Genomic DNA, 20,933 nt, shown 5'->3' with positions numbered 1-20,933 from the left:
AAATGGTATAATGGGGCACACTTTTACCGGGTCAAACAGCAGCATTTTTGCCGCGATATTTTTTTACTGTGACATTTTTGCCGCGATTATATTACCTGATACCCTGCAAAGGACGTGTAAGAAATATTTTACAAAAAAGGAGGCTATGATTAAGGATAGGAAACATTCAAAGTGATATATTTATGGAACTAGCAAAGTGCCCGGGATAAGGGATCTTAAGACAGACACATTGCAACATTTAAATGGCGTAGGTCACCCAAGTATAGTGAAAATCCTAATAAAACTTTAAAAAGCGACCACTAGGGGGCGCGGGACAAGATGGCTGCTTGAGTACACAGCTCCCGCCCCTTCCAGCGATATTGTGATGAGATAGAGCATTTACAAAGGCGATGGGGAAGAGCACACAGTCTCGTGCCCAACTGTACTAGAGTACAGTGCTGGAGGTCAGCGAGCAAGGGGAGGAAACAGCAGTGCAGCCCCCGACAGAGACTGTAGTGCAGTAGTCACTGCACTTTTCTGCAGTGAACGAAGCAGGGGAAATGCCACCCTCCCACCCCCAACGAGGTGAAGCAGACACAGCGGGACCCCGGGCTGGGCAAGGTGACTCCAGTGCGGGCCCTTCCCCTCCGGTGTCACACTGCACCTGCGGGACAGGCACCCGCGGGAGTTACCGGCGGAGCGTCCCCGTCACCCGTGCAGGGACACGGCAGGATGGGACCTCGCCGGACTGTACTGCATCTACAGTGACAGCTGCCGGAGAGGGGTGAGCGGAGGCTAAGGAGACCGCCGGGCGGAGAGTGCATATTCCGCCCTATTGCATAGAGGCGACCGTGTGGAAGACGGGCGGGCTAAGGAGCAATACAGCAATACAGTGAGCACCCGGAAAGCCAGGTACGCCAGAGCCGACTGCGCGAGACCTTGCTAGGAAGGGGCCGGCTGGAGGGGCTAAGGGAGTCGGGAAGCCTGGCATGATCGAGGGCCGCCCCGCGGGCGGCAGACAGAAGCTGGGAGGAAGTGCGCACAGTGTGGGAGAGAGGGGAGAGCGGACTGAACAACCTCCTCCAGGACTGGGAGTTTCCTAGTACAGGCAGTGAACCCCCCATACGGAAGAATCACAGAGAACTAGGGACCGGCAAACAAGGTGATATCAAAGGGAATAAACTCGACCCAAGCATAAATGCAAATACACCACCTGAGCCGGGCAAAAAGCAAGCGCGGGATGCAACTCCCCCTCGCACCCGCGTAGGAACTACCCCGAGCGAGGAACGGGGCAATGTACCTGGGGCCTCGATAGAGATGAAGGATTTACACCATACCTAGAGAAGGATCCAGTTGTGGAGGCAAAGACGCTTACGGGGGAACAGTGAAGCTGGAGACAACGGGGTGAAGCCGGCCACCCACCCCAGCCCCCCACCATCCAGCGGAAGGGGGGTCACACAAGTGGGACGGCGGAAGGAGCACGGAGGAACATTGCCCACAAATCAGCAGGGCTAGCGGGAAGAAAGCAAGGGAGGCTCCAAGCGCCAAGGTGGTGGGTGAGTCAAGAGGAATATTGGACCAACAGACCCCTGGAACACTTACGGGACGAGGAGACTGACCCAGTGCTGGTGACCAGGCAGTGCTTGGGGCCCAATCAAAGAGAGAACCCAATGCAAGCGGGGCCCCAACTGGTAAACCAGAACCCGCTACACCATGCCACGGTTCAGTGCACACAGCAGAGAGTGACCAATAGAACGGAGTCAGCGGCCACGCGGGTAGCTGACCACAGAAAGTGAAGATAGAGAAAAGAAATCAGAGGCAAAGTGTGAAGGATAAGAACCTGTGCAGCACCAAACCAGAAGGGATCGGCAAACGCCTTAGCAGACTTTACAACAAGAGAGGACAGGGGGCGTTTCCTGGTGGGCATAAGTAAACGGAAGAAGAAGGACCTACAAGCGCAAATGGCTGCAGGAATCGACCTCTCCAAGTTCTCCCACAAAGAGGACATTGGGCACATCCTAGCAGAGATAAAGGCCCTTAGAGGGGATGAAAAGGCGTCATTGGCAGATTTGACAGGCAGAGTAACCGCAGTGGAGGGAAAAATTGACAGACTTGAACACAACAAACTCAACGCTGATATGGTGGAAATGCGGTTGGATGCGAGGATGACGGAATTGGATCTCAGAGTTGAGGCTTTATATTGAGGACATAGAAAATAGGGAGAGAAGCAACAACATTAAGATTTTGGGCCTGAAGGAATCGGGCAGGGAGAGCCCACCTCAGGTTGAAGAAAAAGTGCTTGCACTAATACACCAACTCTTTGAATCGGAAGGAGGCAAGACGGTACAGCTTCAGAGGGCGCCCAGGGGAGGAACATCATACGGTAACAACCCTCGCTCAATAGTGGCCAGATTCTTAAGCTACAAGGACAGACTGGAGATCCTAAATAGACTGAAGCAACAACGAGAGATAGAATTTGAAGGCTCTAAAGTTTCCATATATCAGGATCTCTCGAACCTCACGTTGGCACAGAGAAGAGGCTGCAGGCCACTCACAACATGGCTGCGGGAGAAGGGGCTCTGATACAGGTGGGCCTACCCATTCTCGCTGGAATTTGAAGCTGAATGAATGGAGTACATGCTGACATCGGTGGAGGAGGCAGAACAGGCATTGAGGCACCTCACATCAGATATGGAAACTCAGCCAAGAGGCCCATATGGCCCCAGGACCTGCCCACGGAGGGGGCACGAATGTACCCCCTGTACCTTCCCCTGTACCGGGCCCACAAAGGAGGAGGAGAGGACAGACAGGGCGGATGTTCATGAGGCTTAATGGACCCTCACCACGAAAAGTGCCATCACCACAATAGCAGCAGACTGAGTAAGACGGCTGAGTGGGGAGGATGAACCGCTGTGACCCAGACTATGAGGACCGGGCAGCTGCTTGGGAGAACTGGAGAATTGCTGGAGGGTGACATTACCAACCACTCTACAGTGGCCCCCGGTGAGAGAGGGGGTGTCTCTCACATTTATGTTCCTAACTTTTGGGTTAGTTTTAATTCTAAGTAGAAAGTTGGGTAAGTTATCTGGCTCCAGATTGGCGGCTATTAAATACCTTGAGCACGACTCCCTGATGAAAGGGAGCACAGAACTTAAGGAGGCTTCAGCAATGGGTCAAGAGGTGATAAGTGCAAAGGGAAACACATGTGATGGGGAAAGGTGAAGCCACTAAGGGTCTGAAGGTGGCCACGTTTAACGCGAAAGGACTGAATTGCCTTACCAAAAGATCCCTGGTTATAAGGGAATTTCGGAAAGCCTCCCTGGATGTCCGATTCTTGGTGGCTGAAATGGGGGGAGGAGCAGGCACTAAGAGGAGGGGGTATAGGACAGGTTCACTGTGCATCGGGGGTACCAAAAAAGGTGGAGTGGGCATAATACTCCACAGGCACTGAAGTTACAAACCTGCTAGAGGGAAGATTGCTAATATGTGAGGGTACATTGGAGGGAGTCAAGCTGTTATTAGCGGCAGTGTACTCCCCGAGCCAGGGACTAGAGAGATTTTTAGGGGAAGCACTGGACAAAATACAGGAATGGGAGGCAGATTTGTATGTCATTGGAGGAGGCTTTAACTCTTGGGCAAATGAAACCTGGGACAGGAAGGCAAGGGAGGCGAGTACAGACAAGGGGGTGGACAAATTGGGTCACCTAGGGTTGGCAATGGACCGGCGAGGTCTATTGGATGTATGGAGACTAAAGCACCTGAGGGAGGAAGGATACATATTCTTTTCAACACCACATAAAACATACACGAGGATCAACTACCTTCTAATAAATAAGGGCCAAGGCTCGAGGGTTATGGATAGTAGCATTAGGCCTGTGGGGTGGTCTGACCATGACATGGTAACTGCAACCCTGGATGTTGAGGGACTGCGTAGGGTTCGTGGTCGGGGCTCATGGCGATGCAACGACTCGCTCTGGAATGATCCCATTTTCTCTGACCTCCTGGCCAAAGAGATAACTGAATATTTTTAGTTTAACGACAGCAGGGAAGTGAATGTGGAAACGGTTTGGGATGTGGGGAAAGCCCCCTGGAGAGGTCTGTTGATGAGAGAGGGGGCGAAGCGGAAGTGGGAGAGGGGCCTGGTGGAAGAAAGACTTTGCAAAGAAATAGCAGAAAGGGAAGAGAGGATGCATTCCGCAAAGGAGGACGTAACAGAGCTAAGAGAGCAGGTGATGGCCAAAAGGGCAGAGTTGAGGGTGCTGGGCATGGGAGAAACCTTATGGAAATTAAGATACTTGAAACAGAAGTACTACGAGAAGGGCGATAAGGCCGACGCACTCCTGGCTGCAAGACTCAGGGCCCAGAGAACTGAAAGGTGGGTGACAAAACTGGAAGACCCAGGGGAGGGGAAGGGGCCCAGCACGAACTGACTGATATTTGTGAGGGATTTACCCAATATTACGAAACACTATATGCTACCAAAGCACAAGCACAAGGCACGGAGGAGGAGGTTAAGGAATACTTAAGGGGGATACACATGGCAAAATCCACATGCCCAGAGATAGAGCACTTAAAATAGCCCAATTACAGCTGAAGAGGTCCACAATGCGATATCACGCCTCCCCAACGGGAAGGCCCCAGGGGAAGCTGGCTACACGATAGGGTTTTAGAAGAAACACGAGTCCTGACACAACATATGGTAAAATTATTCAACCACATTCTAGACACTGGGAAAGCCCCCCGCAACATTTAGTAGGGCCTTGATATCTGTCATTCCAAAAGAAGGCAGGAACCCGACCCACTGCTCCTCATACCGCCCAATCTCACTCCTAAACGTAGATGAGAACATATTTACGAGAATCCTAGTGACGAGATTTGAAGAGAAGCTTCCCCATTTAATAAACCAGGATCAAATGGGCTTCATAGCAGGCAGACAAGGCCCAGATGCAATTAGAATATTGGCCCAATGGAACATATTTGGGGCAGCCCGGGGAGCAAGCACTATTAAGCTTAGATGCCGAAAAGGCCTTCGATAGGGTGGAGTGGGGCTTCCTCTTTGCAATATTGCACAAAATAGGGGTAGGGGACAGAATGTGTAGTGGGATTAGGGCAATTTACTTGGAGCCAACAGCCAGAGTGGTGGTCAACGGGAATAGATCTAGAGAGTTCTTCCTAAAAAGAGGGACTAGACAAGGGTGTCCCCTCTCGCCCCTGCTATTTCCCAATGGCGATGGAACCACTGGGTGAAAGGATAAGGAAGGATGACCTGATGAAGGGGATAGAGGTGGGGGAGCGGAATCAAAGTAAGCATGTATGCTGACGATATTCTCCTGTACTTATCGGACACAGGGGAGTCGGTACAGAGGGCGCTCAAAGGCATAAGGGAATATGGGAAAGTGTCCGGCTTCAAGGTAAATATTGGCAAGTCAACCCTCCTACCTCTAGGAGAACGTACGGAAGAACATCTTATGAGATGGTCCGACCTGGGGATACCGGTGGAAAGGGATAACACTGTAGCTAGGGGCGAGAATACAGAGGGAACTAGGTAAATTGTGCGAATGCAACTTCCCTCCATTCATACGCAAGTTCTCTGAGGATCTAGAGAAATGGTCAAAACTGACGATCTCATGGCTGGGGCGGTTAAACGCATTGAAAATGGTAATTCTCCCAAGAATGCTATATTTATATCAGGCGCTCCCAATAGAAATCCCAGAGATACACTTTGCAGACTTGAAAAAGAAAATGCTAAAATTCCTGTGCGATAGGAAGAAGCAAAGGGTTGCCTACAAGCTCCTGGTACAACCCAAGGAGAAAGGAGGGGTGGGGCTACCAGACATGCAAACCTATTATAGGGGGGCTCAATTTAGAGCTCTGGTCGCACATCAGCGCATAGACATGGACAAGCAGAGGGTAGAGATAGAAAATGTTCTCTTCCGTCTGGTCACGCTGGGGGAATGGCTTTGGGCCCCGTTCAGAGCGATACCGAGCAGAGTCCATGCGCATAGGATTTTGGGCCCGTTGTGGAAGGTCAGAAAGGAGATGGAAGGGGTTACAAAGTGGCCGTCACCACTGAGCTATGTATGTGCCCCCCCATCCACCTCTATAGGGGATAACATACCACAACATGAGAGGTTCCAAGATTGGTTTGAGGCAGGGTTGGAGAGAGTAGGCCAGGTATTAAAGAAGGATACATTCATAGACATAGCAGACCTTGAAGTGGCCCGTGGGATAGGGAACATCTCTGTCTTTAAGTATCTGCAACTGACGGGAGTACTAATGGCTGAGGGATGGAAGAGAGAACTCCAGAGGGAATTGACACATACAGAAAGAGCGTTAGACACAGCGGGTGGCACTAGGGGTCTCATTTCAAGACTATCAATCGCTGCTGGAAGCTAAAGGGGAGGGCGTGAACGCTCTCAAATTGAGATGGGATAGGGATCTGGGGTGGGAGATGGACGCAGAACACTAGAAGAAGCTATGCCTAAACGCCCATCGCACGTCAGTGGCTTGTCAATATAAACTGCATGGACTCAAGTTATTGTATAGATGGAAGTGGGACTAGGCTAGACTGGGGAAAAAGTTCCCGGGGGCAGACCCCCCACTGCTGGCGGAAATGTGGCCAAAGAGCCGACTACTGGCACATATCGTGGGGTTGTGAGAAGGTGCAGCAATTTTGGAATTAGGTGCTAGGGTGGATAAAGGGCTTGGAGGGAATAGAAAGGAGTATAGATCCCCTAATGGTCCTATTTGGGATGGAAACGTCTGAGGATGAATGGGTAAGGCTCCCACATATGTCACATTATCTTCTACTAGCAGCGAGGGCATGCCTGGCAGGAGGATGGAAAAGAGTGAGACTCCCGAGTAAGCCAGAATGGGCAGCTAAGGCGTTGGACCTGTACAGGATGGAGGAACTGACCAGGCAAATACATAATCTAGTCCCGACAAGAGCTATGAATGGGCAACTTTTCTGGCAAAATATGACCCGGAAAACCTGCAGGAGTTTGAATTGGGGGAAGAGTCATGTATGTGAGGGGAATGAAGAGAGGAGAGTGCAGCTGACCTGCCCCCCCACCCCCCACAGATGGCAGGAAGTCGGCACTATTGAAGAGATAAACAGTGGACAATGCCAAATATAACTAACGTGTCGCCGCCGAGACCCAGATATCACAGTATGCATTCATAACAACAAAAACTCATGACCCGGAGTGATCTAAGAGGGGATTGCCCTGGATCCTCCAGAGAACAGTTGGGGTTAGGGAGGGACCTGGGGGTAGGGGGGTGTTAAAGTTTGTTGCGGAAGGGGTGAAAACACTGGTAACTTGTTTGGGGTTTCATAATGTGGGAATGTTTGCGGGAAATCTGCATTGAATTGTAATTGCATATACACCAATAAAAATTGAAATTGGAAAAAACTTTAAAAAGCACTATTTTGTACGGAATGCTGTTTGATTATCGAAAGACAGATGGGATGTTATGGATATCAGCCCAGTATTTTGACTGTCAGTTTCCAGTTTCTGGTGACATTTAAAACAAACATGTTCGCTTTTGCTCAAAAGGTTAACAGCTCATACTGTACAGCCACATTGCCTGCCTAGGAAAAACATCTTCGCAGAGAAACAATGTTTCTCAAAGCACCTTTTGTACCAGCTCCCTCTAAAATGAAGTGTATATACCAAGTAAAATGGCAAGGTTTCAGAGATATATAGGTTTCATGCAAGTTGGGCAGGCCAAACTCTGAATTAACCAGCAGATACATGGCGCAAATGATCAAGTTCTGAAGATTAATTCACAGAAATCAGGGTTTGAAATTGCTGGGATATGGGAGCTATTTAGCTCATGAATAGGGCCTAGAAGAGCCTGGCTAGTCTGACACCAACAGCTACCAGGAGCTACTTTTGGCTCCTGAGGCCAACTGGTGCCATTCAAATATACCTATTTGACATTAACACTGTGCATCTGGGAATTTCCATTAATAAAGCTCTAGAAGACATGTAAAGCATGAATAGTCATATGTACCGGCCACCAACTTATTGCTGCACCTCATTTAGAAGCTCGATTTGTTGCATGCAAAGACAAAAATGCTGTGGCAGTAAAGAGACAGTCACACAGATTAATACAGTAACAGATTTAATGGTGGAGGTATGATGTTGCTGCAAAGATGGGTAAAGACTACATGACAGATGGCAACAAGATGGAAGAACTAACAGGAACATACATATAAAATAAAAGGGAAAAAAAATAAAGAGAACTTAAAGTGATTATGTTTAAAGCACCAATGCAACAGACAGAGGATTCCACAGAAACAGTCAGCAAAAGAATACAAGAAGTAGTAACCAAGCAATAGGCTTCAGGCGTGCAGTATAAAATATAAGGGAAGTAATGCAGAGTGCTACAGCATGCCATGACTGACCCAGGTGGGTGTGTAGAGCAACATCTATTCGGAGGCTGCTCTCCGCATTCGGTATGCGAAATGAGCGCTTGTAAAAGGTGCATGCTTCAGATATCTTAATATTCAACTGCCAGGTTTAAACAACGGGACACATACACTAAGTCAATTCTTTGGCATTTCAATTAAAAGATAGGAACAAAGATCGTGAGAACATTAAAGAGAGCTTACACTATACACCACTTACCCTTTAGATCTCCAAAGGCCTCAAATTCCCTTTCTTCAAGGACATCATTATTGGGCTCCGCCAGGGTGGTCCCACCGCCTTCCGCCACTGGTTCCACGGTGCTCTCCTGTATCACATCTCCTGTGGCCTCCGTGTTGCCCCCTGATGCCTCGTCCCATTGACCGTTCAAACAACCGATTGCAGACGACTGTGGAATGAGTGGCGGGGGCAACACTTCCTCACCACAGGCCTCCACCGCCTCGAGCACCTCCGTTCGGCTTTTCACCTCCCCACCCTAGCATTGAAAACCAAATAAAAGAATTTAGCAGGTGTGCCAGAAAATGCTGCATCTTTGCAAACTAATTTTGTTTCCTTCCTGGCCTCCTTGTGTATTATTTGCACCCCCTTAAATATCCTCCACGGAGCTCCTGCCACGTAAATAACAGCAGTCACACCACTTAACTCTAAAATGGGTAAATAATATCGGAAAGTTGCTTACATGCAATATCACTTATCCAGTCTTGGTAGCTCTACCTTCAGGTAGCAGTACTGCGACTATCGGAAAAAGAAGCCCAGAACACCTCTGAAAAATGTTATCAATTTGCCGTCTTTCTGAGGCACAGTCCCGACACTTCCACCAACAGTGATGCAACACCATTCCTACCAATTGGTACACACTTAAAATATACTTCCAGATTGAAAAGATCATATGGGCCTCATTACGAGTCCGGCGGTAACCGTGCCTGAAATTCTGGCAGGTACCGCCGGACTCGTATTACCATTCCGCCTCCGTGATTACCGGGGCATTACGACGCCGGTGACCCGGGAATTCCAGAGGCGGAATTCGGTTAATCCCCATTCCCATTGAGTCCTATAGGACTCAATGGGAATGGGGAAGTGGAAACACCGGCACTTTCTCGTGATGGTCCCGGTGTGTCCACGTCCTCCTGCAGGCGGGTGGTGTTAAACCCGCCAGGTCAGACCTGGCGGGAATGACGCCTCGACATATTCATATGTCAAAACCTGTGCAGTTCTTCTAATTAAAAGGGGATCACCCAACTAACGACAAACCCAGAGCAGGTGCCCAAATCCTTTAATAGCCGAGGTCCAAACGTTGAGTGGTACAGTTTACTCATTTCTATTCTCCAGTCCCAACTCTATACATTCATTCTATTCTTTCACTAGTGTGTGTGTGTAGAGGACATACAGTCGCCTTTGTAGAAAAGTAATTTTGCATGTGAAAGTTATATGTAGGAAGGAAATGTATCAATTCCTGGCGTCTATGGAGCCGACAGAACTCCCCATTTTCATGGGAGGGGGATGAGCTGCAAAGGCCAGCCTGCGACCTGAAGTGCCTCCCGGAAGGTGGATGAGGGGGGATATCACATGCTTGCCACCCACCCCCCAACAAGACCGTGATTATTCCACCAGGAATACTAAAGTTTCCAACTCCTAATAGTGAGTGTAACTAGTGGGAACCCGGTTGACCCATTTCAAACAGTTCAGGTGGAAAAGCTGTCCATCTCCCAGCTCAACCTTCACACTGATTCTGCTGGCTGTCTCCATGACCATCAGTCTGGCTTCAGAGCAGCCAGAAGCACGGAAACTGCTCTCCTGAACATCCGTGAAGACCTGCTATCTAACCTCGACTCTAACATCCCCTCTGTCCTCATCCTACTTGATCTCTCCTCTGCCTTTGACACAGTCAACCATGCCATCCTGCTCAACCGGCTGCGTGATAACCTGGGTATCACTGATCAGGCTCTGGCCTGGCTGACTTCTTTCCTCTCCGACCGACCCTCCCAGGTCCAACTTGGGTCCTTCCTCTCCTCTATCTCTCTCTCCACCTGAGGATTCCCCCAGGGGTCTAACCTCTCTCCCTGGTTGTTCAACCAATACCTGGCACCTCTTGCCCAGTGCATTGCTGCACACGGCGAAAAAACAATAGACAAGGAACAAGGTTGGAAAATAAAGGCTAATTACCTAAAATACGTGATGATCCGTGTTGCATCGTAGAAAGGCTAATTACCTAAGATACGTGATGATCCGGGTTGCATCGTAGTTCGCGTCTGCAAGACGCAGTTGTTTGTTTCTTCTTCCCTTTTAGCTTTGCGCACTTTGTGTCAATAATGTGCTGATGCCGCCTGGTGTGGTCAGTCATCTTGGGAGGGGAACATGACCTTACATGGTGGCCATCATGGAAAGGGATAGGATAATCTTAATTGTGGATATTTACATAGGGAACCTCCCGACTGCCGCCAGATAACGGTGGGTCCAACGTGGCTGCCATAGGTGGCACGGGAGAAGAAGGGACCTGTCTATTCTTCATAGAACTCCTAACAATTACAGTCTCACTATGAACAAAAAAGTTATTTTCCCCATCCTAAACAGAAGATTACAAGTACCAGCATGCAAAATGTAAACATAAAGTCTGCCTGGGTTTTACAACTGTACTCTCAAGACTTAAAGAAACAGTGAAAGAAAATGCATGATACCATAACCTGTTTGCAAACACTGTTTCACACAGCATGCAGTTTATCCATCTCCCCTACTTCTAACTACCCGTCCTTCACAACTCTTATGTGACATGCCACAGTTCATAGCCACTCCCCATTTTTCACTCACTGCTATGTCTGCAGCTAGCTTCCCTTAATTGCTTCCCATTTTAAATGCTCTGCTGAAGCAAATGAAAGTGCCAAAGGGAAATTTGACAAACCCAAGTGCAAACCACCCCGTTTCTTGCAAGTATTTAAATGTAAAACAACAGCTAATCTAAGCTCGAAAATGAGGGTCCGAGTACTGGGGAAAGCAGACTGTCATGAAAGCCCCGGCATCCGCGACAGCCACTTGCTTCACACGCACATCTCACACTTTATCACGGCAGGTGCAGTATTGTGGGGCAGCTCAGGCATGGGTTTTGGGTTTCCCCCGAAACCGGATTCTGGAAGACATTGTATGCAGCATTTGTGTTACGTGGAAATCCATCCAAATTCATGGACTGATCCTACAAGGTCCTAACAGTAATGTTTTATATACAGGTTGATAGCTCAAGGAGGGTAAGCATTTGAGGGACAGATGCAAAGCAAGAGCCTCTTGCTTTGCATCTGTGCCTTAATTTCGTATAGCCAACCCAAAACGATTTTTAGAAATTGAAGGACAGATGCAAAGCAAGAGCCTCTTCCTTTGCATCTCTTCCTCAATTTATAAAAATCGTTTTTTACCCGGGCCAGAGAGAGACACAGTATGGATGGAACAAAGGGCCATCCATACTGTCTCTTTTCTCTGACCCAGGGGGGGAGGGGAGGGGCGGGGGGAAGGGGGTGAGGGTGGGGATCTCAGCCCCGGCTTCATTATGCCGGCGGGTGCCCGGGCCCCGGAGCACCTGCATACTCGGTGCCCCTGGTACAGCCCTTATGAGAACATAACACACTCACATACTCCAGCCTCTCCTTCCCCTGCTAACCTCTTTGTAGACAGTAGACCTATGTACTGTTATAAAGCAGACTACCTCAAGGTCCGGGAAAGTACTGAGACGAAGAAGAACATCAGGAATCTAGGTAATCCAAGAACTGGGACGAGTTGGCCCATGGAGCAATAAAGATGAAACCTGCGAAAGAGAAGAAGGATTTATACAATGGGCCTAGAAACTGCTGGCATCATTGTATAAAACAACAAATCGACAATGGACTAAACATTGGGTCTCGGGCAGTCACAGTGGACGGCAGGTGTGCTGCGCACCCAACTCGGGAGATACAAACCTGTGTTACTGATCCAGAGGGCGAGAACTCCAAGGATGCTGGCAGTCTGCTGATCGGGAGGTATGCAGGAGCAGACCAGCACACAGCAATGTCGAGAGGAGGAAGGAACGCAGAAGGCAGCCGTGAATGCTGTCACACAGTTGCAGGGAAAGCAAGATGCCAGAGAAGCCAAACGGAACGCCCGCAATCTGAGGAAGACCCAGCGACACGTCAAAGCCATCCACAGGGTAAGGTGTGACACGAGAGACCTGGCAGAGACGCAGGGCACAAGAAGATGCATGCAGCTGTTCCAGGCCCATTTGCAACCATAATGCTTGGGTGGCACGGTAGGGGCAGAAAGCCTACAAACCTTCTCCTCATTGCAGTGGTGAAACAAAACCTGTTCATCACTAGGGAAGGGTTGAGGACCTGAGGTACCATAAAGAGAACTTGGGAGCAAGAGTCCCTCACAACAGTGTAAAGGATAAACCCACTGAGAGACAAAGAATGGCCAGTGACCCTAAAAGAGATAAGAGTCATCTTCCTCGTGGCAGTACTGGCCAGGGAAGTTAACCAAGTGGGTGTTACACATATGAAGGCTGCCCTGCGGTGTAAACATACCATTGGATCTGTTTCTAAATGCAAACGCTGGCAACAGGGCTTACGCCAGTTCACGTGACTCGCCAGCGGCCCGCATTTACAACGCTTCGCCGTGGACCCGCCGCCCCTCCTGGGGTTTAAATCCGGCGTTCAACGGAGCAACGGCATGTCTATTTGTAGCGTTATTCATCCGAAATTCTACTTCTATGAAAACTGACTTGGCTACATCCCCAGATTTCCCTACTTCCTAATTCTTGGTACCTTTCAGCCTGCTGACTTTGTTGTCGACTGGGACGTCTTACGGTATCCTTCTGCTCAAAGTCCTACTTGTTACCGAACCTCCCGTTGCTGACCTGGCCTGTTTTCCTGGATATTTTTCTGCTTTGCGTCCCACTCATTATTGCGCCTCCCATTGCCGACTCAGCCTGCCTTCGGATGCCTTTCTGCCTAACGTTCTGCTGATACGTACCTTCGCGTGGATGAATTAATTCGCATTCCGGCTCCCGTGCATATCAGCGGTCTACCACTCCGGTAAGCCCTGTTTAGTATCATGTTACCTGCAGCGGCTAGCATTGGACATCTCCCCGTTGCGGAATAGCTATTGTGCCTTCTTATTACGTATGTCTGAGAACCTATTTCACCTTACTGCAGGGTTGCCTCAGATAGCTTCTCCTCCTCTCCTTCACTAGAATTACACACGCGTTTACAATCTGAACCATTCAGTTCCTCCTTCATTTCTGCCATATTAAACCACAGACATTTAAAGACAGTTTTTTCAGGATCCAAAACATGTGCACTCCTGGACGCTTCCATGCTTTGTGCACCATCCCGTACCCAGTGCGACCCTCGTGCCGCCTGAGGAAGTTTACCTGTACTAACTCACCCTTTTGTTGTTTTATCCCTTCGTTGTTGTCCTGGACTGTTAACATCCTTTCAGACCGACTTACATTCCATCTGGGTAAGCCTGTTTCCTTTGCTCCTCATTAGTACTGTGATGTCCTAAGTTCCAGGAATAGTGAGTTAAGATACTTTGTATTCTGTTTAGGTTCAGAATATAAGCGTCTCCGACCAAAACCACCAAGTATTAAGAAAGATCACTAGGGCATTGCTTGTACACTGTTTGTGTATTTAGACATTAACCATCCTGTGTTTCTTTTACAGCCTTGGTTCTGGCGGTGCGTGTGTTCCCTGCTCTTTTGTATGATCAACACCTCTGTCTGTCTAAAGCTAGAATAGCAGAGGGGTATACCATAAAGAAGAGTTCTTTTCAGCTGAGTTTTGGTGAAGCCTGGCCGGCAGGTGGTTACCTGGAGAACGTCCTCATTCACTCTTACTTATCAACGCCCCAGGCTGATTTGGGGTGGTGAGTAACAGTGGGTCAATTCAAAGGAGAAGAGAGACGAGGGTCTGGGAGGCAAACCAAGAGAGAGTGATACGAGTCATCTTCCTCGTGGCAGTACTTGGCAAAGCAGTAAACCAAGTGGGCCAGTTCAAAGAAGAGAAGTCAGGGTTGCGGACCCTCCTAACACCGAGACTGAACGCTAGGAGAATAGAGGCATTCTCCTGGCCCACAAAGAAAGTATTGTTTGGAACTTTGTGGCCTGGGGAAGTGTCATGATGCCTACCCCCGGGCATCCCGATCGAGTCCATCAGCCCCGGGAGCAGGCATCCAGATACTCATTAAAACCCCAACAGCCCCGGCTGGGGGCTGTTTGGATTCAGTCCTGGTGCCTTAGGCGCCAGGCTCATCATAGAAATCAGACCTGGCGCCATAGGCGCCAGGCTCATAGACTTTACTTACCTTATGCAGACCATGCTGCAAATGAGTCCAAGCCAACGTGAGGCCTGGATGGGACTATTTTATTACAGGGACCATTTATTACTCGGGTGTGGTTCTGGGGAACGTCTTACCTGGGACTACTTTGCAGGCTATTTAAACCACGCTCGAACAGCAGCTCATGCTTCGTGTTATTCTGCATCCAGCAGCGTAACGCTCACCGTGTCTGCAAGTCAGCATCCAGTCTTCTGCCACGCCCGCTTCGAATCCGGAGCACCTAGACAAAAGAAAAAGAAAGGAGAAGAGGTTAGATTATGGACATTATTTGATTCCTTACCCGATTCCGGACCCAGCACATCTCCGAGTCTGGAAAGGACATTATTTCAGCACGCGCCGCTTCGCCAGCAGCAGCGCAGCGTTATACTCACCAGTCCACCGCATCTTTCAACTCGGCGCTGCCTCCATCGTTTTCTTCGTCGAAACCCAGCACCTGGGGGGAAAACAAAAGGAATAACAAGGTGAGCCGAGAAAACCGACAAAGACAATCTCTTTGCCACCATAGGCTTACCTGCTTTACCACCGGAGGTATTATCCTTTAATTCGCTGCAACTTTCTATGCTGCACCTATAAAGGGAGAGAAAACAGCAAGTTAAACTCATGCAACTTTTACCGGACAGTGTTTGGTAATACAGACTCTTACCTGAACGCCATCAGCTGCCTCCAGGCAATATTCTTTTGGACCCAGCTGCAACCTAACGAGGGAATGGAACAAGAGTGAACATCGGACATATTGAACGCTTTGAACTTTATAGACACTGAAGTCAATATTCCTCCAGAACTCCTCCAGTACCTTCAAACCAGTGAAGTAACTGGTATCTATGCACCTCTGCTTGCCATGCAGGATGGAGAGCTCATCATTTAAAAACATAAGGTGAGGTTACCAAGAGGGGATATCGGAGGTGATTAGTGGGGAGAACGAGAACAGTTGAGGGTGGCCATCACTAAAGTCCACGGGTGGCTAAATCCCTTTCTCCACTTGCAGGAGAATACTTCTACGAGTCCAGCAGACAAGATTAGGCGGGCCAGTCTAGACTGTCATCTCTTCACTACGCATCACGTTGGTGGAGACCGCAGCTGTCTGGGTCCGATCGACGCCCCTGTGGGAACCAGGTGAGCGTAACAGAACACGAAGCCTATCTACAAATCCCCACCCGGGCGTAATGGAGACCTCAGAAACCGACCAACTAGCCCAATTGTTAGGAGAACTTAGGGCAGAAGTGCACTCCGCGTGCCAAGAAACTAATGCCCTCAGGAGAGAACTGATTGTGTCAAAGGAGCGCACTGATGATCTTGCCAGACAACTGCTGCAAAACCAAGCCGGGCAAACACCACTACCTGGACTTGGGGGGAATTCAACCCCCATTTCATCGAGCAGCCCTGTGCAAGTGGCTCTACCAGGGAGCATTCCTTTAGCTCCACCCGAAAGCTTTGCTGGGGACCCGAAAAGGTTCGTCTTGTTCATGAACCAATGCCGCTTGCACTTTTTATGCAGACCAGGAGCTTTTCCAAACGACCAAGCCAAAGTAGCCTTTGTATTGTCATACCTTAGTGGCAGCGCAGCGGATTGGCCAATTCCATTAGTCAACCAGGATGACCCTCTTCTTCGGGATTTTCAGGGTTTTCAATTGAGCATGGAAAGACTATTCGCCAGACATTCACAGGGACAGGCCCTGGATAAACTTCTATCCCTACAACAAGGAAACCAGAACCTGCTAACTTATATTGCAACCTTCAATAGGTTGGTGGTGGAAACCGGATGGCCAGAGGTAAAGCGAATTACATTATTTCATCGTGGACTTCGGGGTGAACTCAAGGATGTTTTGGCCCAAGTTGTGAACCCACCTCAGGATTGCGCAGAATATACAGACTTAGTGGTCCAGCTAGACCACCGACTTCAGAATAGAAAAGCTGATCGAGCTAAATTCGAGAATCGGGTATTGGTTAAACCCAATGTTACTCCCAAAGGAACAGATGCATCAGAACCAATGCAGATCGGGGGGGTTAAGGGACCCTTAACTCAAAAAGAAAGAGAAAGGAGACGACAGATGCAGTTGTGTCTGTACTGTGGGGCCTCAGGACATTTTCTACGGGATTGCCCTATAAAACCATCCAAGAAAGTAGTCGGAGTTGCTGATAGAAATCAAACAGATCCTGATTCGGGAAACGACCATGCCCGACAAGCGTAGAGGTCCGCTTGCCGAGCTTAAAGAAGGACACTCAGACCTTGCACCTAATCATACCAATGGTCCTTATTGATCCAAGGCAGCCATCACGTATGCACGTAGTTAGGGCATACATTGATAGCGGGGCCGTAGGAAACTATGTGGGCCACGAATTGGCTTCTAGGATGAATCTACCTCTCTGCAAAAAGACCCCTTCGGATGTTATCACCACAGTCGATGGAACTGAAATTGCCTCTGGACCTGTAACTCATTCCACCACAGAGATGACACTGTTGGTTCAAGATGGGCATCGAGAGACTATTGTGTTTGACTTAATCAAAGCCCCGCAGTTCCAAATAATACTGGGGATACCTTGGTTGGAAACACATAATCCTTGTATTGATTGGCGAGAGAAGGGAGTAACCTTCCCGGAGTGTGCACACAACTGTTACCCGGAAAAAACCTTGAACAAAAGCCTGGCCACAGTCGCTAATCCAGTCATGCAGTTACCTCAGGAATATCAAGAATTCCAGGATGTTTTCCAAAAAGAACAGGCAAACACCTTACCTCCTCATAGATCATACAATTGTCAAATCGACCTCATACCCGGTGCACAACCTCCATGCAGTAGGATCTACGCCCTTACGGAACCCGAAAACCGTCACCTACGACAATACTTGGACCAATACCTTGCTAATGGCTTCATTCGTCCATCTAAGTCCCCCGCATCTTCAACTTTATTCTTCGTGCCCAAAAAGGAAGGTGACCTCAGAACGTGCATAGACTACTGCGCATTAAACCAGATCACGGTGAAGAACCGATATCCATTGCCTCTGATCCCAGAACTACTAGACCAAGTAAAGGATGCTTGCATCTACACTAAATTAGATCTCCGAGGGGCATATCATCTGGTACATGTAAAGAAGGGCGACGAATGGAAGACCGCTTTTCGCGCCAAGTACAGATTATTTGAATATCAGGTGATGCCCTTCGGTTTGTGCAATGCACCAGCAGCCTTCCAGTATTTTATGAACGATGTCCTTCGTGAACTCATTGACGTCTGTGTTGTCGTATAGATAGACGATATTCTAGTGTACTCCTCCTCAGAATCAGACCATGTTAAGCACGTTTGTGCAGTCCTTGAAAAACTACGCCAGCACAAGATATATGCAAAATTGGAAAAATGTTTTTTTCATGCTACAGAAGTTGAATTCCTTGGATTTATCCTGACTCCAAAAGGAGTCTGAATGGACTCTCGAAAGGTGGACGCAATTCTCAAGTGGCCATCACCCAGTTCAGTTAAAGGGGTGCAAAGCATGCTTGGTTTTGCTCATTTCTACCGCAGATTTATTCCTGACTTCTCATATGTTGTACACCCCATCACAGCACTTTTGCGAGAAAACAAACGCTTCTTCTGGACCGAAGAGGCTGAAAAAGCCTACCAAGAACTGAAATTGAAATTCACGTCGGCACCTGTCTTAAAGCATCCACGCCCGAGCTCCCATACATAGTTGAAACCGATACATCCAGTTTAGCCATGGGGGCTGTCCTGTCCCAGAAGGATCCGGAAACCGGCCAACTTCATCCAGTAGCATTTTGGTCCAGAAAATTCTCGGCCCACAAATTAAACTATGCGGTTACCGATAAAGAGTTGTTAGCCATCAAATCCGCCTTCAAGGCTTGGCGGCATTATCTTCTCGGTGCCAGGCATACCATTACTGTAATCACCGATCACAGGAACTTGCAGTATTTAAAAACAGCCAAGGCCCAATCACCGCGTCAACTTCGATGGGCCTTATTCCTTGCCGAATTCGATTTCGTGATCACTTATCGACCAGGTTGTAAGAATGGTAAGGCAGACGCTTTATCCTGAATTGGGATGGGAGAAGCATATTCGAACCCGGAACCGGTGCCTATAATTCCTGAACAAAGAATTCTTGGGATAACTACTCTACAGACCTTAGAAGATAGTCATTTAAAGATCCAACAACTTTTCGATTCAGCAGCCCTGCAGGACTGGGTTAAAAAGGGCCCAGATTATTCAGTTGTCAATGACCTACCTTTCTATCAAGGGTGTCAATTTCTACCACACAAGGAACTACAAGAACAAGTCATCTCCAATTACCATGAAGCTCTGATGGAAGGGCACCCAGGTATTGCAAAAACTGAAGCTAAAATTAAAAGACAATTCTGGTGGCCCACCTGGCGAAAAGATGTAAAGTCATTTGTACTGTCTTGTGGCATCTGCACCCAGAACAAAAGTCAAAAGAAGAAACCAGCTGGTCTTTTACAACCTTTAGATATTCCACCCACACCATGGCACACTTTGTCTTTAGACTTTATTACAGATCTACCACCATGTAATGGATTCAACACCATTCTAGTTATTGTGGATCTTTTTTCCAAGATGGCCCACTTTATTCCTTTAAAAGGATTACCTTCTGCTTCAATCTTGGCCAAGGAATTTCTCGAAAATATTGTTCGAATACATGGATTTCCTTCCGTATTGATCTCTGACCGAGGTAGTCAGTTCATTTTGCAATTTTGGCAGAAGTGTTGTCAATTGGCACAAATCGACGTAAGGTTATCAACCAGTCACCATCCCCAAACCGATGGTCAGACGGAGAGAATCAACCAGACCCTTGAACAATACCTACTTTGTATGCTCCACCAAACCGAAAGTAATTGGAAGGACATTTCATGGATTTCTGAATATGCATACAATAACTCTGTACATTCAGGAACCAGACAAAGCCCCTTTTATACCATATATGGACATCATCCTCGAACATCAGAACTCGATTCGCATCAAAACTTAGAAATGCCGGCAGTAACTCATCTGCATTCTACTATTACACAAGCTTTTAAAGAGGCAACAAAACATTTGAAACAAGCAAAAGAGAAATACAAGAAAAATGCTGATCAACATAGAAGTGAGACCCCATCATATCGAATCGGAGACCAAGTTTGGCTGGCTACAAGACATATACCTCTGAAAGGGACTTTTAATCCTAGATATTTGGGACCTTACACCATTAAGGCCATTATTAAGCCGGTGACCGTCAAATTAGAATTACCCTCTAATATGCGGATTCACCCTGTCCTTCATGTTTCACTTCTAAAACCAGTTCAACCCGGGACAAGATTAACCAAACCACCTGACCCATCCTAATAGATGGAGAACCTGAATTCGAGGTAAAAAACATCCTGGACTCTAAAATGGTTAAATCAAGACTTTTTTATTTAATCGACTGGAAGGGTTACGGACCACAAGAAAGGTCGTGGGAACCTAGTGACCACGTTCATGCTCCTCAATTGGTGAAAAAATTCCATCGGGACTTCCCAGACAAGCCAGGGCCAAGGGGAAGAACAACTTTAGGAGGGGCCTTGGGGGGGGGGGGGGGGGGGAGTGCTGTCATGATGCCTACCCCCGGGCATCCGGATCAATCCATCAGCCCCAGGAGCAGGCATCCAGATACTCATTAAAACCCCAACAGCCCCGGCTGGGGGATGTTTGGATTCTGTCCTGGCGCCTTAGGTGCCAGGCTCATCATAGAAATCAGTCCTGGCGCCTTAGGCGCCAGGCTCATAGACTTTACTTACCTTGTGCAGACCATGCTGCAAATGAGACCAAGCCAACGTGAGGCCTGGATGGGACTATTTTATTACAGGGACTATTTTTTACTTGGGTGTGGTTCTGAGGGACTTCTTACCTGGGACTACTTTGCAGGCTATTTAAACCACGCCAAAACAGCAGCTCATGCTTTGTGTTATTCTGCATCCAGCAGCGTAATGCTCACCGTGTCTGCAAGTCAGCATCCAGTCTTCTGCCACGCCCGCCTCGAATCCGGAGCTCCTAGGCAAAAGGAAAAGAAAGGAGAAGAGGTTAGATCAGGGACATTATTTGATTCCTTACCCGATTCCGGACCCAGCACATCTCCGAGCCTGGAAAGGACATTATTTCAGCACGCGTCGCTTCGCCAGCAGCAGCGCCGCGTTATACTCA

The 20,933-nt window shown here is 48.4% G+C and overlaps 1 protein-coding gene across 2 annotated transcripts in view; it reads right to left on the bottom strand.

Annotated features, from left to right (window-relative positions):
• Positions 1-20,933, bottom strand: part of SNX15 (sorting nexin 15) — a 563,181-nt gene that overhangs the window by 261,480 nt on the left and 280,768 nt on the right. For both annotated transcript variants that reach the window (XM_069645084.1, XM_069645085.1), the window contains one exon: positions 8,613-8,886. In XM_069645084.1, the coding sequence (XP_069501185.1) occupies positions 8,613-8,886 (274 nt within the window). The remainder of the gene's footprint in view (positions 1-8,612; positions 8,887-20,933) is intronic.

Source organism: Ambystoma mexicanum, chromosome 2p (assembly GCF_040938575.1).
Source record: "Ambystoma mexicanum isolate Mex_15411 chromosome 2p, UKY_AmexF1_1, whole genome shotgun sequence".
Lineage (NCBI taxonomy): Eukaryota > Metazoa > Chordata > Amphibia > Caudata > Ambystomatidae > Ambystoma > Ambystoma mexicanum.
The sequence above is the reverse complement of the archived record's forward strand: the minus strand, read 5'-3'. Positions and strand labels throughout refer to the sequence as shown.